This window comes from Pygocentrus nattereri, chromosome 4 (genome assembly GCF_015220715.1).
Source record: "Pygocentrus nattereri isolate fPygNat1 chromosome 4, fPygNat1.pri, whole genome shotgun sequence".
Taxonomy (NCBI): domain Eukaryota; kingdom Metazoa; phylum Chordata; class Actinopteri; order Characiformes; family Serrasalmidae; genus Pygocentrus; species Pygocentrus nattereri.
In genome coordinates this window covers 15,815,930-15,835,588 of record NC_051214.1, presented here as the reverse complement: position 1 = coordinate 15,835,588, position 19,659 = coordinate 15,815,930, and the positions used below count along the sequence as shown (strand labels likewise).

Below are 19,659 nucleotides of genomic sequence, written 5' to 3'. Positions count from 1 at the left end.
CGGGTGGCATTTCTTTGGAGGGCCGCACAGCCCTCCATGTGCTCACCAGAAGTAGCCTGTCTGCCATTAGGTACCGAGATGAGATCCTCAGACCCCTTATGAGACCAAATGCTGGTGCGGTTGGCCCTGGGTTTCTCCTAATGCAGGACAATGCTAGACCTTATGTGGCTGGAGTGTGTCAGCAGTTCCTGCAAGATGAAAGCATTAAAGCTATGGACTGGCCCGCCCGTTCCCCAGCCCTGAATCCGATTGAGTACATCTGGGACATCATGTCTCGCTCCATCCACCAACGCCACGTTGCACCTCAGACTGTCCAGGAGTTGGCGGATGCTTTAGTCCAGGTCTGGGAGGAGATCCCTCAGGAGACCATCCGCCACCTCATCAGGAGCATACCCAGGCATTGTAGGGAGGTCATACAGGCACGTGGAGGCCACACACAATACTGAGCCTCATTTTGAGGACATTACATCAAAGTTGGATCAGCCTGTAGTGTGTTTTTCCACTTTAATTTTGTGTATGACTCCAGCCCTCCATTGGTTAATAAATTTGATTTCCATTGATGATTTTTGTGTGATTTTGTTGTCAGCACATTCAACTTTGTACAGAACAAAGTATTTCATTCATTCAGATCTAGGATGTGTTATTTGAGTGTTCCCTTTATTTTTTTGAGCAGTGTGTATGTGTATATATATATATATATATATATATATATATATATATATATATATATATATATATATATATGAGTGACATGGGACCCTGAATATGCACTGCATTAATGAATATGACAAACACTGCTCATAAGAGAGGACATGCCAGTGCAGTCACCTCTGGTAATACTACACTCAGTACAGTGTTTGAGGCAGATTACAGCTCTTAGAGTGGGCAAGGCCACATGTCCAGAAGACCTCTCACTCAAAATCAGTTGACCAATAGAGAGTGGAAGTGAACGGCGTCTTCTAAGATCCACCCTCTGTTAAAATCTGCCAAAAGTGAAAAGCAAATGAAAAATTCCAGAGTACGAGAGCCCTTCCAGAAGCAAAAACTATATCGGCAAAAGCAGCAAATAGGTTGGCAAAATGAATAATAAATTTATACCACAATGAATGAAAGTGTAGTAATCATTTTTAAAAAATAACTGTCATTATTTGTATTTGCAACATATTTTGGACATTTTGATGCTTAATGATTTTGATGCTTATTGTTTTGCTTGTGGATTTTATCATTTTATTTGAAACCTTGACACAAATTGACACAAAATTAACTCCATAGAAATTTGCCTGCTGATCTAAACACAGTTGAATTCATAATCAGTTACTCACTACGTGTCAGTCAACAGGATTTTTACAACTTATTCCCTTTAATTATAGATAGTCCATACCATAATAGCCAATTCTTTGAGAATAAACCTTACTAAAGAATTACCTTAAACTGACTTAAGTGGGTTCACTAATTGTTCTGTAAAAGCATGATTTAGTGTCAAAGTACACTCCAAGTTGCAAAGGAGGAAGTGGTTTTAACTTCCCCCGCATCGTGGGTTGTAAATGCCATGCCACATGATGTCATTTTTTCCATGTACACATTCATGTAGATTTTTCTTGATTTTTAAAGGAAAAAGTTTACCCAAAGTCAAAGCGTTACAACTATATTCCTAGAAGTGATATTTGTTTTTTGTAAGATATATTCTGAGAACACTTTAAACACTTTTTTTGGAGTCTCATAGAGCCTGTACTTTTGGTATGTATATCAAAAATGATTTTCAATAAAATGCAAGAGAAAGGCTAATTTACAGGTATTAGTGACTGTCAATCGTAATCCTGGTGTTTTTGTGGGGAAGACATGTACAGCTCTGAAACTTCACAGAATAACTGCAGTGTAGACTGATTCAGTATAACAGTTAGTTTAATGTATGATTGTTTTGTATATTTTTTATGATGTAAATTATAATCCAACCTAGCCAAACATGTCACAACCCCTGAATAAAGCAAATTTGTGTGTTATAGTCACATATGGTGGTCTGTTCTCACCTTTCATCCATTAAAACCACTCACTGATGTGCTTGACTCATATTTCAGATAATATATTTATAGTATCGAGGGCAATAGGCCGAACCAACGCACAGCTCAGTCCAGTGCTCGTTCTGTGACTTTATTTATTGCTGATTTGATCACAGACTTGTTTGCTCTGAATTCAGTGGGATTCTATAGGCTGCTGAATCCAGACCAGGCCCCGTTTCCTCGCAGCAAATAGACGACCTGAATAGATTTTAGTGGTTCTGGGAAAACGAACTGGAAAGTCTTGTCTAATTTTTGCTATGACCCCCTCGAGCCCCCCTCCTTTGCAACTGTGGGTTAATGCTTGCGTTCCTCTTTCCTGGTTTGACCGAAGAGCATTTTGATTGGTTGTCAATGACATCACCCTCAGCCTCAATACACGGGACCCTCAGCATTGTTCAGTGAACAGCACACAGAAAGCTGACTTTACACTCGTTCGCCCCCCTCCCCTCCTTTTTCTGGGTTGGTTTTGATGTCTACGGTTCCTCATCTTACCGAGTAAACTGATTGGCTCATTTCAGTGTCACTCTGACGTGCCACTTAAGCGGGCAGGGCTAACCCACACAACATCGTTTCAGTTGGAGCGAGGCAGAAAGTGAAAATGTCGAGGAGCTACAGCGCAGGAGCTGGCTGAACGGTCTGTCAAGTGAAATTGCGAAGACACATCTTCGGATATCGTCTGAGGAGACACATAAACGCCAAAGGTAAGTTTGATATTCTGTATTTCGCTTTTTTTCGTGTCAGGGCTTAGGGGCGAGGAAGTAGCCATTGGACAGTGCTGTAGGTAGCAGTAGCCACGCTGTGTATTCAAGCACATCTGTTTTATAGTCCCACCCCTCGAATATTGCCTGTTTCTGAAATAGGCTGAGAAATATATGTGACTGATTTTTTTATTGCCGTGTCTGATATCTCACATTACACATTCAGTACCTCTAGCATTTTGCTATACTCTTAGAAAATATTACACATTATTACACACTTAAGGAGTCATGGAACGCCTGCTCAATAGTCAACTTTCTTTATTGATGGGCTCGCTCGGTTGTGAATTGACAAGTTCATTGTGTACAAAACCCGCTTAATATGTTACTGTATATGTGCTTTCTTCTCACTCTAAGTCATTAATGGCGATGTGTTAGGATGCAAGACGGTATTATATTCTCAGCACGTCCACATGCTGCGTTTGGTAGAGGGTTGTGTTGGTTTTCAACGCAGCGCCGCAGCTCAGCCCGAGTAGTTCTTGAATACATAGTGAATGAGGAGAGCGTTATATTTGTCACAGCTGAAAAATCGGATGTGGTATGAGGGGGGAAGCAGTAACTTACACCCGTAAAGGAAATGGCAGACGTTGACTTAACTGCAGAGCCTTATGATACATATTTTTTAGTATCTTTTTCATAGGACTGTTGAAATGTGCAAAACTGCACTAGTTTAAGATGTAAGTTCAGACCACAGCAGCTATTTATTTCCACACCACTTACTTTTCAACTTATAATTGTAAGACTTCTTTGCTCCATACCAGAGACTGAGTACCTGAGTTTTCTGCGGTCATCGAGCCCTCCTCTGTGGTCTCCCCATGCCTCCATCTCCCCTCGACGACAGAATTGTGGTGGCGCTGCCAAGGCCTATCCGACCTCAGGAACTTCATCTCCGCCTGGACACCAGCTACCTGGAAGCCACCGTGGGTGCCGTCGCCAAGACGACGGTGATCAGCAGCACCACCGTGGTGAAGATTCAGGCGACAAACCTCACGTATATGCCCTCATCCAGTGGCTCCACGCGCTCCTTGACGTGTGGATGCAGCAGTGCCAGCTGCTGCACGGTGACTACGTACGAGAAAGACTCCCAAACCCAGACCCAGACGCTGAGCCAGGTTAGCACAAGCAGCCCTAACTTGAACTCTGCAGTCAGCTATGGTGGGCCCAGTGGTGTCTCCCTGCCTATGGTGGGGCCAAGTGAAACCTACAGTGCCCCAAGTCTCACTTCTAGCCCCGCCAGAGGAAGTGTACGGATCATTTACCCAAACGAGCTGGCTCAAAAGATGACACATTGCCCCATGGGCCATCTAGTGGGACCTGTGCCGGTGGTCATCGACTGCAGGCCGTTTATGGACTACAACAAGAGTCACATCCGAGGTGCTGTTCACATCAACTGCTCGGACAAAATCAGCCGTCGACGCCTCCAGCAGGGAAAGATCACTGTGCTGGACCTCATCTCTTGCCGCCAGAGTAAAGACTCCTTCAGGGGGATTTTTTCCAAAGAGATAGTTGTTTACGATGAGAGCACAGTAGACCCGGGCCGGCTGTCGCTTTCCCAGCCCCTGCATGTAGTTCTGGAGTCTCTGCGTAGGGAGGGAAAGGATCCGATTGTTCTGAGAGGTGGGCTATTTTCAGTACAAAGTTTTCTTTGTTGGGGGGGGGCAGTGTGGGGCAGTTATAGGGACTGTTCAACACATTGGCAGTTAGCACTTGTTCCTCTTAAAGAACACACAATACCATCTCATACTGATACACAACCCTGAGTATTAACTGATACTGATCCGCTATTTTGTACACAGTTTTAAGTTTTAAAACAAACTGTTTTTTTTAATTGATTGGCAACAATTGGCAAGTTCAGCACACAAAACTCTACTATTCTAAAGGACAAAATACATACACAGCTACCAACATAAAGAACATTTTTAAACTTGCTTAATTTCTTTTACAAAAAATAACACTTTACAGTGCCAATGTGTGCAAAATTACATTGTAAATGCAGGAACTGTAATTCTTGTATTAAACTTGGCTAGCTACTTTTATGCTAGGCTACATATTGCCACTGTTATTTTCAGGTGGCCTGCCTTGTTTTTGGATATGTCATGCTACAAGCAGTTGTTTGATATTTCAGGCTTTATTTGTTATAGAATTCGATCAGATTTGCTCTGTTTTCCTCTCATATTAAATCCGGTATTTTCTGCTGATATCAGCTTGAGCAAGTTCCTACTCAACTGTAATGGTTTGAATCAATCTGTAGATCGTGTTTGCTGTTGCATACATTTGTTAATTTTACTTTTGTTCAAAAGAGTTGGGTTTCCATTCTAATAGGTACTAGAATTCTGATGTTGTCTTGAGGTCTTCATAGACCTGTCACAGTTATTACATAATTACCTGATCACAATCATTTGAGAGGATCAAAGTTGTCTACCGCAGTTCCACAATTACCTTTTCATAGACATATATTTAAGTTGATATTATTTTGGTTGGGGCAAATGCATGCAACAAAAGAATGCAGAAATTGCACTTATTGAGGTATGTTATGGGTTTTAAAATAACAAAAATTCTAATTTTTCGCACTATAATGCCTTTAGGGGGAAGTGATGAGTATTGCATGTTTATTTGAGTTTGAGTTGATGTTGTCAGTTCGGGAGAAGTACAGCTAGGAAGCAAGATAGCCATTCAGTGAATTTGTCAACTTTAGGTGTGTGCTTTAGCAGCATACAGTACTGAACAAAAAAGACAATTAAACTGTTATTTTCAGTTATTGATATGGCAGCTAATTGTCATCTGAAATTTCAGTATTTGTGACATGCCTGGTGTTATTCACAGCTTAAAAACTGAATGTTGTATAATTCAGTACAAGCCTCTGAATACAATATGCACAGGTATTGACCAATACATTCAACAGACTTGGACTGGAGCAAATAAAGTGCTAGTTTTAAAACTGATTATACTGCATGAAGTGTAATAAAAAAAAAAAAAAACAATCCCGCAATGAGTATGGGCCTTCCGTCCTCAGAAAATATTGACTCCACTTCAAAATTGAGAGCGGGGAGGAAAAGCAAAATCCTTATAACTGAACAAAAGAATATAATAAAATATATAATATAATAAATAATTAATAATATATATTGGGCTACTATATTAGCTCACAGCAAACACATTGTTATAAAATCCAGTACATTTATGTTGTTGAGCACTCTAATAATTGGAAATGGACACCATCTTGAATTAAATTAAATTAATTTTGCTAATAGGTAAAACTCATATTTAAAGACTATAAAATATAATAAATGAAATATCTCGAGTGTAATATATAGTCCAACTCTAACTAATGAATGTGCTCCTGCTTGTGAAGAACTTACCTGCTGTTTCTGCTTTGAACAATTGTGTCTAAGTGCTGATAATATCTTCAAATTGAAAAAAGAGATTGGAAAGTATTGGATGGTTTATTTAATGTCTGCCTGAGTAAAGGCCAGCTTGTTTATGTAGCACCAGCATGCTCTTTTTTAAGGAGTGTATAAATGCTCATGTGTTGTGATTGGGTATGTTAGGTTTTGCTTGGTTGTATCATGTAACAAGACCCATGTGGCTCTCAATTTTTCAGAATGTTTATTAGAGAAACTTTAAGTGAACAGGCTGTGCTTTTAAGGCTTACATAGAGACATGGAGCAGTTGTAGCCCAAGTTTGCCTAGCCAGTTGGTAAAATATTCACAGCACACAGGTGGTTGACTATGCGTGCATAAATAGGAGAATGTCATCGGGCTGAGACTGGAGAGTGGGTTGTGTTCAGTTGCACTTCACTTGCTGGTGAAGGAAAGCAATGTGTACAGTGACGAGTATTGGGTCTAATGTTCCACATGAGCAGCTGTTTGTAAACACTGAGCTCCTGTTAGCATTAAGCTGCTTGTCTCATATCCTCTGCCATCCTATTCATATTTGGCTGGGGTGGAGAATGCTGAGTTGAGAGGCGTTAGCGTCTGTCAGTTTGCTGCTCGCCAAGCAACACACTGCGAGACCACTGTCAGGGCCTTCATGTGTTCACTCACATGCGCACAACACGCGCGCACACATACACACACACACACACACACACACACACACACACACACACACACACACACACACAAACACACACACACGCGCGCCCTGTTCTTCAGGCTCCTTCTGTTCTGTCCCTTTGCTCTCTTCTCACAGATCTTCTCACTTGCCTTTTCTCTCTATTAAACCTTTAACAACAAGATACTATCTGTTTCTTCCTTTTAATCCTACATTAATCTTTAATTTTACAACATAATTTCTTAATGTTGTTATATCTATCTAAAAAAATTAGTTTCACAATCTACCATTATGAGCGAGCAAACATCAGTAGGAATTTATACATCAACCTTCAGTCACCTTTTATTGTTACTCCAAAGAAATAACAAATGCAGTATGACACATGTTCAGTATTGCCCAACGTGAATAGTTATATGTCCCAACTACTCTGCCAGGTGACTTTAATGATTTAAGGGGACTTTGCCAAAGAACTGACAACAAAATGTTCTATAGGATATGGTAAATTATCTTTCACTTTATCTATCTTTATATTTCAGGCATGGAAAGCTTTTTTTGTGATTTTTTGTATATATGCAGCAAGATAAAACCCAATGTTCTTTTGCTTGGCTCCAATCCTACTGTGTTCCACTGAACACAGACATAAGTCAGTATTGTTCTAAATTTTATCAAGCTTGAAGAGAAGGCTGCACAGGAGCAGCCCATGTGATGACATTAAAGTTAACCTGCTGATCATAATTTGTAATCTGACAATATTAATTCCTCTGTTGATCAAGCGAGGAGTGGAAAGTTGGACATCTCTTTGGATATGTCTTTGAGGAGAGCTCAGAATGACTTTTTTGATCTTTTACAGAACAAGGGTCTAATTTTAGTATATATGCTTGATTGTCTTTGCTTAAAGTTAAAGAAACATCCGATAAATTTATATTCAATATTAACCATATACTGGTATCATTGATATAATTGAAAATAGATGTAAATAGGCATAGGTATGAGAGAACAGAGACTGTGAGTTTCTGACGCCCCCGCTGAGGGGCTAATTTATGAGGAGCAGCATGGTGGGCAACTGAAATCAAAAGCCAGTTGGTACTTCCTTCGGTATGACTATGGGTGGTAATGACACATGTACACCCCACAGACTGTGTTTAGGAAAAGTCACTTGCTTTCTGCTGCTTTTTGTGTGGTAGCCACACTGCATGCATAATTTAAGTTTTATGATAAAGTGAGAGCTCTCATCATTTTGTTATTCGTTTCATTAGCATAACATTATGGACAAATTATGTTCATAATTACTGATTGCTTAATCTCAAAACCTGTAAATTAGAAAAATGTAAAAATACAATAAAATTAGGGCTGCACAATAAATTGTATTTTCATTATTATCATGATGTGTTTTTGCGATAAACACAATTAATTAAAAGCTGTGATGATAGAATAAATTAAGTCATACACTCAGCTCCTGAGAGACGTCATTACGTTGCTGGCACAATCTGTTAGAAGCCTAATGAGTGCTTCTCTGCACTGGGATTGAATCCTGCTCTTTCATGTGGGGGACAAGCAATTTAACCATTATAACAGGCAATAAACAAAACACGCAATGTTCAGCTCAAAAACTCCTCCATCCGGCACTTTAAACTTGTTAAACTGCATCAGACATTGGTATTGTTCTCTCACCTAGTATTGTGTTTGTGTTTGAGAGGCAGTAATGGCTACTGTCACAGCAAACATACTTAATAACTAAACAAACAATTCTTAATAACCAAACAAACAATTCTTATATATATATATATATATATATATATATATATATATATATATATATATATATATATATATTTAGGCACCTTACAATTTGATTCAATTACGATTCAGAGGGCTGCAGTACAACTATAAAACCATTATTGATGCATCTTGATGGATCTTTTTTTTTCTATACAGGATTTCTCACTGTGTAAGGACGTGGTACTTTTAAAGCGAAGTATTTGTAATGGACCATAATGAATCTACTTCCAATATCTTTTATTAATAGATCAAATGTAAGTGATGTGGTAAGTGAATTGGAAGGCTCTCGTTCACTGCTCTTGTTTGGAGCACATGAGACACAGGCTACCACTCATTTGTGTAGTTACGGTGACAAAAGATCCTGCGGCAATGGATGTCCATGCAGCACATGTTACAGCTGTCCTACCTGGTTTCTCCAGTTTTGGTCTTGTTGTAGAGAGTGGGGATTGCTGTGTCAGTAAAATATCTTTGAGACAGGATGTGTGCAAGATAGCGCAAAAGCACTGTTTTGGAACGACTGAGACCTGGCGTGCTAACTGCAGGTGACCTAACAATGCAGTCTCGCCTAGCTAGTTGCTAACAAAAAGACAAAGAGAGAGATTTAAGGCAAGATTCACATTTACAAGCACTGCACTTTTCTTGGTTTCCTGGTACATTAATTCTGCAACAAGAAATTGGCAAACACTAAAAAGTTGCAAAGCTGAAGTCAGCTTCTATGTCAAATTCTCCTGTTCCACTTTAAATGGTGTCGTATTTACATTCGGATCCTCAGTCAGAATTTAAGGTGGAATGGGAAAATTCTAACAAGAAGCTGGACAATAAGAACAATAAGAACTTGTAAAACAGTCAAACGTTGAGAGACATCTTACAAGAAACTATTCAACTTCTGAGGAAAGGTTCCTGGCAGAGATAGGAGGAAAGCGGCTATAGCTAAAGCTTAAAGCAGAGTGAAGTAAGTGAAGTAAGTATATTTTTTAGCCTATATTAGGACGTTAGCACAAACTCAGACATATTGGACATAAACTGTTGTGGCTCCCGAGGTGGTTTGATTTTTGTTGAAAGGACAAAATGCCTGTTCATTTGGGCTGTCGACTCCTGACCTAACCTTAACGAGCTTACTAAATGATTTAAGTAATATGTACTAGGGGTTGCATGGCTTCAGATTTTTTTAAGTCGGCAGTTATGTGATAAAAGTCGACATTGGCTTATCGTTAATAATGTCATGAAAAACCACAGGAGACTTGTTTTATGGATTGGTTTGCAACAGGAGACTTTAACAATTACATTTTAAAAATCCATAGTGAAACCAAACTCCAAAGGTCAGTAGAGTGTGACGTGCCTTATGCAACAAGTCCTTTACACACTGCTAGCCACTGGGGAACTGTAGGTACAGACTGTGAAATCACTGCGTCCATGTTGTTAGTGTCATAACCACATGGTGAGTAACTAGTCAACATCAAGCTTTAATCATCATCACCAAGCAGTAAAGTCGACAAGCTCACTAGTCGATAAGTCTGTGCAACCCCTAATGTGTACACATAATGTTTTATTGGCAATGTGTAGTTTATTGACTTAGAACATTTTCAGCATTTTTCTTATAGCTTTAGAGTTTTGGTGGTACAAGATTATGAAAACTATGTAAATGTGGTACTTTATATTTTTTAAAAAGCAATTATATGAATTCGCTATAATGTTGTAAAGCACATTGGTCTTTTAATGTGTAAAGCATGTGGGCATGGCTTTGGAAATCTCAATATGGCCAGTAATTACAATTTAAGAAATTTCAGGAATATTTTTAAAAACAAAATACTAACCATTTCTTGGTGAAATAAAGATGGATATAAGGCACATCACCCAGTAAACCGGTTATCTGAAAATGAGCTTTTGTATATATTGGCTGCATTGTCTTCCTCATTTTATTTAAATAAACTACGCATAACGTTTCGTATTTAGGACAGACATCTTGAAAATAAAAAAGTGGAAGAGGTGAAACAGTATTTGCCATGTAGTGATTGGTCTCTGTAGACCTTAGTACCCAGAATGCAAATTACATTACCTGATATAGAATGCTATTCAAACTGAAATTCAAATGAATGCAAATTTTTGGTAGTGAGTTGAGTCATCTCCATGATGGATGGCTTAAAAATAACACATGCTGTGAGATATTGCCATCATTTGAAAAAATATATAAAAATCAATGTCCTTTACATATTTTCACTGATAAGTAGCTTTAGTGCTTGCCTGACAAACCTATAATTATCTGCTATTTTCAACATTGAGATCTGTGTTTATATGCTATAGCCCTGACACCTGGCAGATGAAGTCAGTTTCAGTCATTCTCACTGACTGTGAGTGTAAGATGTTTCATGTTTATTATATGTACTGTAACTGTTCAGTCTGGAAATTTTAGTATCTCATTTCTGCCATTAGAAAAAAAATAGTAAGTGAAAACACACACACACACACCCACACACACACACACAGACACACACACACATGCACACACACATCATCTAAACTGGTTATTCTTCTGTCATTTGGTGGAAGGCAGGATACACCCATGACAGGTCACCAGCCCGTATGTAATAACAGGTCATAAATTACTTTGTCATAAATATGACTAAATATCTCATACTGATGAGAGGGTTTCTCATAATTATGATATGCAATTCATAAATGAGAAAGTTTCTCATAATTAGAACTTTTTATAACTTATAACTTATCATATTTTGTTTAGAAAAAAAACACTACGTTTATAAGAGAATACATGTACATACCTGTAGTGCTCTGAATGTCATTTTTAACAGCAGCATTGTGCTGGTGGTTATATATGTTGAGGTTTTGGTGGAAGAAAACTTCCTGATGACATGTTGTGTAATAACAGTATTCTGTTCTTGTCTTTGGTTCCCCCAGTTTTTATTTTTTATCACACTAGGTGGGAGACCTTTTGTTTTCTAGATAGCACATTGAGTATGAAAGGATAGCATTGCAGCCTATACCCATGACCTGTGAAGGTTCTTAGACCAGTAATGCACAAATGCAGCTGTATTAACCTCAATTAAAATATGGGATCACAGTGTGATACACTCTGGAGAGAAATGTCTAAAATGCAGTGGCAACAGTAAATGCAGTATGTCAGATATGATAATATTGTTCATGGTGTATTGCAGTATCTCTTGTTATGGAGCCACATGCTTAGTCATGTGCGATATTTATGGAACAGGACATGCATAACTTTAGAACTATAAAAGGAATTGTGGTTGGCCTTAGTCTTTAATTGTAGTGGTGAAGTATTTTTGGTGAATTGTTTTGTCTAAAGAATTGTTTTTGTTTTTACATTTTTTTCAAGTATCAATGGACAGTGCATCCTTGTTAAACGCAAAAATGTTTTATCTATTAGTCAGTAAGCATTACTTAATTGGTAATTGCCATAAAACTTAAATCTCTCAAATTTAACCTCCCTGTTGAAACATCATCCCATATCTCACAAATCCTAACAGACATTCTTTGTTTTGCAGGAGGCCTCAGCAGTTTCAGACAGGCTCATGAAGACCTATGTGAGCACTCCCTTCACCTGCAGGAGGGCCAGGATGCTGGGGCTGCTGTTGGCCTGTCGGGGGCACTACCTCACTCCTTGCCCTCTACCCCTGACATTGAGAACGCAGAGCTAACACCCATCTTGCCCTTTCTGTTCCTGGGCAATGAACGTGATGCACAAGACCTCGACCAAATGCAGAGGATGAACATTGGCTACATCCTAAATGTCACCACTCACCTCCCACTCTACCATTATGACCTAGGCCTCTTCAATTACAAGCGCTTACCTGCCACCGATAGCAACAAGCAGAACCTGCGCCAGTACTTTGAAGAAGCCTTTGAATTTATAGGTACAGTACACTCAGAACTGATTAATCAATTTATTGTTAATTGTTTTTAAATTCCTTTTAAACACAGTAGTCTTATAAACAAATTTAATCAGGTTTTGATGCTTTCATCCCTGCAGGATTGTGTCTGTGTCAAAATTTTAAGTTTTAAATAATGAACAAAAAAGGACTGGGTTGTGTCTAAAAGCCTAGAGGCTGTGTGGGCTGTAGTGCCCCAACATTCCTTATACAGTGACAGGGGTCATCTACCTAGTTTTCCTTTATGCTTAAATTAAACCTTCTCTCCAAATAAAATAGTCTGTAGCCCTTAAAAATCGAGAGTTTTTATTATTTTTGTTCTGATATGCTATTCACATGCAAGCGCATAAGTACATAATTAATTACACAATAATTCATGTATTCAGTTACATTTACAATTAAGTTTTAGTTAAATGTCAAAACATGGCAAATGCAAAGGATTGTTTTTCTTTCAGCAAAACAAAATTAAAATTCAAATCAGTGTCTCCTTTTCTACTTATGAACACAAATGCAGTGTTGATTAAAAGAAATCTGGACGTCCCAAAAGAATTCTGTTTTTTTTTAAATGAGCTACAAGAGTAATAATCTTATCAAATACAACATGCTTTGTTTGTTTCTGGTGGTAAGTGCATTAAAGCTTTGTGTTGTTTTCTGTCATAACAGAGGAGGCTCACCAGGCAGGCAAGGGGCTGCTTATTCACTGCCAGGCTGGTGTTTCACGGTCTGCCACCATTGTCATTGCATACCTGATGAAACACACTTGGATGACCATGACAGATGCCTACAAGTTTGTCAAAACGCGACGCCCCATTATATCGCCCAACCTCAACTTCATGGGCCAGCTTCTGGAGTTTGAGGAGGACCTCAATAATGGCATCACTCCTCGCATACTCACCCCCAGGCTTATTGGAGTGGAAACCATAGTGTAGGAAGCTTGTTTGTGTGCTAGGAGTGTGTTCTCCTTCACAGCATTTTTAAGCTTAAGATGGGTTTTGAAGAATCTTTTTGGTTTACCTAGTGGTCAGGCCTGGATTCCAAAGCCCTGTGTCTTGCTTCGGTACCATTAACGAAATTGGTCTCTTTTTTATGAAGACTCCCTCAAAAACATTGGAGATGGAGGCTGATGGAGGGTAGGGTGAAATGCTCGTATCTGTAGAACAGCTGATAGTAGGATGGAAGCTTCAAGAGGCAAGATGTTTATACTTGAGCATGGATGTTGGTACACAAAGGAAAACGCATGAACCTTATTTTGTCCATAATCATTTTTGTTTTTGGCACGTTCTATCCTCTCTATAATTGGAGAGAAACACTGTGCTATACCTATACTGTGTCTATCAGCTGCTGGTGCTGATCAAGTTCTAAGCAAAACCTGGCCTTTTGCTTGTCAGAAAAGATTAAGACTTGTTTGGTGTGTTATGTTCTTATTCTATTTTTATACAGGAGTTGACCATGATGAGCCTTGAGTGGCTATACTGTGCAATAATTTCTGAGTGGAATGCAATGGGGCTTAATCTGTATATATAGGTGATGGCAAAAACTTTTGAAGCTATGTATTTAGAACATTTAATATATTTTTTTGGTTGATAATATCTTTATCATTGTTTTCATTTCAGTTTAGCTTAAATGTTATGCCCATATATCATACCAAAACCATGTCATTTAATTTCTTTGATATAAATTCCTGAAAGCTGTCAAATCTATGTATACTTGTTTTCCAGTCACTTTATTTCATCATCATCATTATTTCTGTTATACTGGTCCCAGACATATATACAAAAACAAATTTTTAAATAAATATTTAAGGCATTTTTATTAGCATTTAAGTGTAGTCCTATTGTACTGTTGATTGCTAACAACCATATATTGTACATTTGGATTATGTACAGTACTGTGCAAAAAATGGGCAAAGCGCAAATAGGCAAAATATCAAGCTTTGAATTTTTTAGCAACAAATCACTGGTCAACAAATTAACAAGGATTAAACATATATATTAGCTTAGTATGGAACAGCTTTTCCCTTTGATTTTTTCAAAATGTCTTGTGGGTAAACTTGCAGCCAGCTTTTTACAGAAAGAACAGTCAGTATTGTTTCACACAGCATTGATGGCTTCAAACTGCGGAAAATCTACAGTTTGAACAGGCCAAAATAAAAACCAAAAAAACCCCAAAAACTATTAATATTTTGGCCTTGGCCCATTTTATTTTACGTGGGAGTATTAACACACCATATGCATCTTGATTGTCCATTTAAAAATTCATCTGTTTTACTTTTCCATTTTTGTGTGTATGTGTGTGAGAGAGTGCTAGAGAGGGAGAATTAAAGGTAACAGTATGTTATTACATAATTCTCTTTTTCTGCTCCACTGACTTACTGTGTTATAACATGAGCCAACTGAAATGCTCTGACATGACCTCATACTGGGTAAACAGCCTAAAAAAGAAACAAGATTGTTACAAAGGACACCAATTTGTGTAAATGATTGGTAAATAGTGGATGCAAAATATCATTTTTGCCATTTATCTCTAAGACTAAGTTAAGCGTTTCCACACACAATAAAATAATGCTGTCACCCAAGAGTGATAATAGTGCCTCTATTGATGCCTTAACTTATCATGCACATATTTTGGACTTCTTCAGTAGATAATGAGCTAACAAGAAATTAGCTAATCCTGTTTTTAGTGGACACAGCACCTTCAGCATCTCTGCAGTGCTACAGTGTTCAGTGGATTTAAACTAGATTGTAGTGTTTAAAATGGTGTGCTTTTACCTCTAGAAACAAGGTTATAAGTCATTTGAAATTACTTTAGTTGGGAAGTACGGGTGTTCTGTGAAGTAAAATCTTGGCCTTGTCCATTATATTTAAATGCAAAGTGCACAAGAGAACACTTTATTATTCTTGACATGTGCAAACTTTTCTCTCTGTGAAAAAGAGTGATTTTATGAATAATTCATTTTATAATTCAACTATTCACAGCTATACTCTCTCTCCCCAGTAACTGTGTAATTTTCAGAAGAGCTGTTTATTCAGAGCTATTTACCTGCTTTCACTGGTATATACCTAGCACAATCCGATATTATATTAACGTCTATCCACATTTTGAACTTTTTATTCAAAACAAAGTTGTATTTGAAGACAGTTAAGTCTCTAATATTTCAACTGAAATTGTAACTGTAACAGTGTTTACCAACTCCAGTCCAGTAGTCCACCAGCAGTGCAGTTTTTGTTTTTCCTGCACCCGAGTCACCTCATTAGATGATGTCCTTGTACTCATTGAGCTGCATCATATTTAGAGAAGAAAAAATACAAAACTGTGGAGTGTAGGACGCCTTTGAGGACAGCACTATAATTTAAGCAAACTGAACTATATAAAATCTTCCCCCCTTTTAGAATAGAATAGAACAGAATAGAGTTTAGCCAGGGAAATGCTTAATGTGAGTTTTTATTATAAATAATCTTCAGAAACTACCCAATTATTACAAGATCATATTCTTTAAATGACAGATATTCTAATGCTAAGAATAGTAATTAAACATAGGTTTATGGGTGTGACAGTTTCAATACATTATCGACAAAAATAACATTTGAAACATTGTATCGAAATTAAAATATGTATTACTGATGCGCGCTTTGGATCTCTCATGTAACTGCTCTTCGTGGAAACCAATATCACTGATCAAAACTAATAATCTGGGTGTACTGTGACATAGTAAAGTGTTTGTGACTTCTCAGGCTTATTTTGTTTTCAGGGCTAGTTTTGTAACCAATCTCAGTCAGATCAGTATAATTAGAGCTAATAACAATTAAAATATTGAAAATAAAATCAAATTTTGAACTCAAAATGAAAAATCTTAAAGAACTTGAAAATATGTTTTGCTATGCCCCTGTGTAGGACTGTGCTGTTATAAAACAAGTGACATACTAAGCAAGGGATTGTGTTGATGTTATTGGTGTCCGTACAGTAAGCGATGCTATTTGGTGGTTTGTTCTACTTTCAGAAATGAATAGAAAAGCACTGTAATTCATTTTTGTCTTCCCTTATTTGATTTCAAAAGAAATTTTACCTCCCTTATGAAATGAACTGTATTACTAATAAACTTAATAGGTATATGCAAAGCACATTTATTATGTTCCAATATACTGTATAGCTTCCAAGCGTTACTGTAAAACATATTCCTCTATTGAAGCAAGATGTAACTTGCATTCTATGTCATTGGTTTGTTGTCAGCTTGTTTATGTACTCTGTTAATTTGATTTGAGATTTGTAAGAGTTTGTAAGAGTTCAAGACTCAGAACAAAAGAGCAAAAGATGTGTCATGTTCATCACATTCACACACATATATTTATTATAGTAGTGTGCCTGTAGTCAGATGTACTAGATATTTGTCACTTTCTGTCTATACATTAGATTACATCTGTTGTTATCATTTAGGCATAATTTTGCACTGTCTAAAAAAATATGATAATGAATGATAAAACAGCTGTGTTTATTTTTCATCTACAAAGGTGCTAATATAATGGAGGCCTTCCACACCTTTTTGCATGATCTGCTCTGGTACAATATTTACCTTTCCCATTTATCCAAACCCTTTCCCTAAATATCAAGGTTAAAACACTGTAATTTTCTAATGTGGGGTTTGGAAATAAACAAACAAAAATGTTTTAATGGATTTTTGTTTTTATTAAAGGTAGTAGGATCTGATGTCATCTTTGCCTTATGGTTCTGTCTGAAATGGATGCTTATTGGGTGCTCTTGATGTGTGTTTTCCCTGTTGTCTGCATGTTATCATCAAAGGAAATGCAGAAGAGACGGCCAGGACACCTCACATGATTAGGATTAAGGTTCATGAATATGTTGCTGAAGGAGTGACACTCATACCCAACCCAAAGCAAAAGAATCTTCCATTAATTATTTAGATCCAGGTCCTGGGCCCTGTGTCACTTTGCTGCTGCTCACATGGCTTACATTTACCAAGGGCTGTGTGCTGCTCTGTGTCTGTGTTGCTGTGGTTTAGGGGACTTGGAATGGGTGCTGCATGGAAGGGGGATGACTCTCACGACGGTCAGATTCTCTCCATAGGAACAGGTCCCAAAAATAGTTTTTAGTGTTGTTTCTAATTAGGACTGATGAGAGGCCCGCCTCATTAATCCTATCCTATCAACACTTAGCAGACCCACAGCACCAGAATAGCCCTGAGCTTAGCACTGCTGCACACGCCCTTGGGACCTGCTTTATGGACGTATTAGGCAAAGCAGCCACTGACAACACACAGCAGAGGGTCTCTGCCACAGACACACACACACACACACACACACACACACACACACACACACATACAAATTCATTGGCACTTATACAGGGCCAGGGAATTCTTTCATGACCACTGGCACAGATTCTCTTATAAGCATAATATATTGCATTAAAATAACAGTGAACAAAGATGCATAAATATAAACATGAATCTCATGAACAAAATATTTATACTGTGCCGTCTGCAACTAACTATAAAGTGACACAGTTCTTATTGTTTTGGCTCTGTACTATGAATGACTATAAGGTTGAAGTGTTGAAATGTGGTTCTCAGCTTTTCCCTTTATGTACTGAATTTCCTGAATCTTTTGATTATGCATGGTAGAAGGTGACATACCATTTTCTTCAATTTGTAAAGGATCTGGCTGACTGGACTGGACAAGTTTTCCAAGTCTTAAAAAACCCCTTTTAACCCTTTCGAGTCTTATGAGCTTACAGCATCGCATGTGCTACCTCGGGCTCAGGGAGGACGCTGGAGGCAGGGTTCAGGGTTGCAGCAGCCATGTTTCTTTAATTCACTGTAATAAATACACAAAGTAAACACAACCAACCAATGCTACGCTAAACTGGCCACTTTTCACTGGCTTCAGCCAGCTCGGCTTTTCAGTCTCTTGCTCAAACTTTTCAGCTTTTCAGCCCTCTGCTGCGCCCCTCGGGACTTGCTCCTTGCTCTGGTGCCTCTCGTGGCCGGGACCAACATCCTCGTCCTCCTTCTCCCGCCGTCACTCTCGTGACTCGTATCCATCGGGGGAACTCGGGCTTTGCTCACGGCTCTCTCCCTGCCATTCTCGCCGAGGTTCGTCGCCGCTGAGTGTTCGGGCCCGCCTTTTTGCCGGCTCTCGCGGGGGCGGGCGCATGCCACAGAGCTTTTTTAGAGCATCTTAGAAAGAAAACAGATTTTTTTCTAAGATGCTCTAAAATCACATTGCACTCAAATAGAATTCTGATTTAAGGAGTAATACCTAAAATGTATTGTATTTATTTTATTTATTATTATGAGTTTTATGATCAGACTCATGATTTGTCACTTTAGTCTGATAAACCAGACACTCTTACAGACAGAAATAAAATGAGTGAGCTTTATTTACAACAAAGGTCAGAACCAATATAAGCAGACACATAGAAGCAATAAACAGACACATAAACAGACACCTAAGTAAACTGAGATCAAACAAGCAAGAGTTAAAAGCCAGAGAAGCACACACCAAAACCATCAAAGTACAAAGGAAAATCCAACAGAGTAAATGAGGACCAAAAAGGGTCAAAAACACAGGAGGCAAAATGAGAAAGAATACTCAATACGCAACAGACAGGGCAATTGAAAAAACTTCTCAATGAGAGACTGACTTGGACAGGTATATACACAAGCAATGGCTTGTGACAGTGACGTCAGAACCGGATGCAATATGAGTTGGCCAATGTGAAAGGACGTAAAGTGTTATATACGTGAACACTTGTAAATTTTAAATGGTTTAAGTGAGCATAAAGTTTATTATGTAATTTTACATTCCCCCCATTTGCCAATGGTTGCCAATAAAACTTACGTTTATTTGCTTGGTTACAAATAATTTGTAGGCTATGGCTGTGTGACTTTGGGGACAGTTAATGGGGATCCAAATAAACCCACAGATAATTGAAAACTGCTGGGTATATTTCCTGTGATTTTCTGCCAGGCCTGTAATAAAGCCATTTTTTGTTCTTGCTTGTTTCAGGCCTTGTCTACAACATGTGAAATACACTCATTGGCCACCTTATTAGGTACACTTGCTAGTAAAAGGTTGGACCCCCTTTTGCCTTCAGAA

At 38.2% G+C, this 19,659-nt stretch overlaps 1 protein-coding gene across 2 annotated transcripts; it reads left to right on the top strand.

Annotated features, from left to right (window-relative positions):
• The first annotated feature begins 2,302 nt into the window (after window positions 1-2,302).
• On the top strand, window positions 2,303-17,253 carry dusp10 (dual specificity phosphatase 10). 2 transcript variants are annotated; one of them, XM_017725549.2, is made up of 4 exons: window positions 2,303-2,758; window positions 3,554-4,429; window positions 12,164-12,532; window positions 13,211-17,253. In XM_017725549.2, the coding sequence occupies exons 2-4, from the start codon at window positions 3,628-3,630 to the stop codon at window positions 13,474-13,476; spliced, it is 1,437 nt and encodes a 478-aa protein (XP_017581038.1). In that variant the 5' UTR covers window positions 2,303-2,758; window positions 3,554-3,627; the 3' UTR covers window positions 13,477-17,253. The 2 variants fall into 2 exon arrangements, with proteins under 2 accessions (XP_017581038.1, XP_017581037.1); XM_017725548.2 differs by having other exon boundaries at window positions 2,307-2,758; window positions 3,574-4,429.
• Window positions 17,254-19,659: the final 2,406 nt, after the last annotated feature.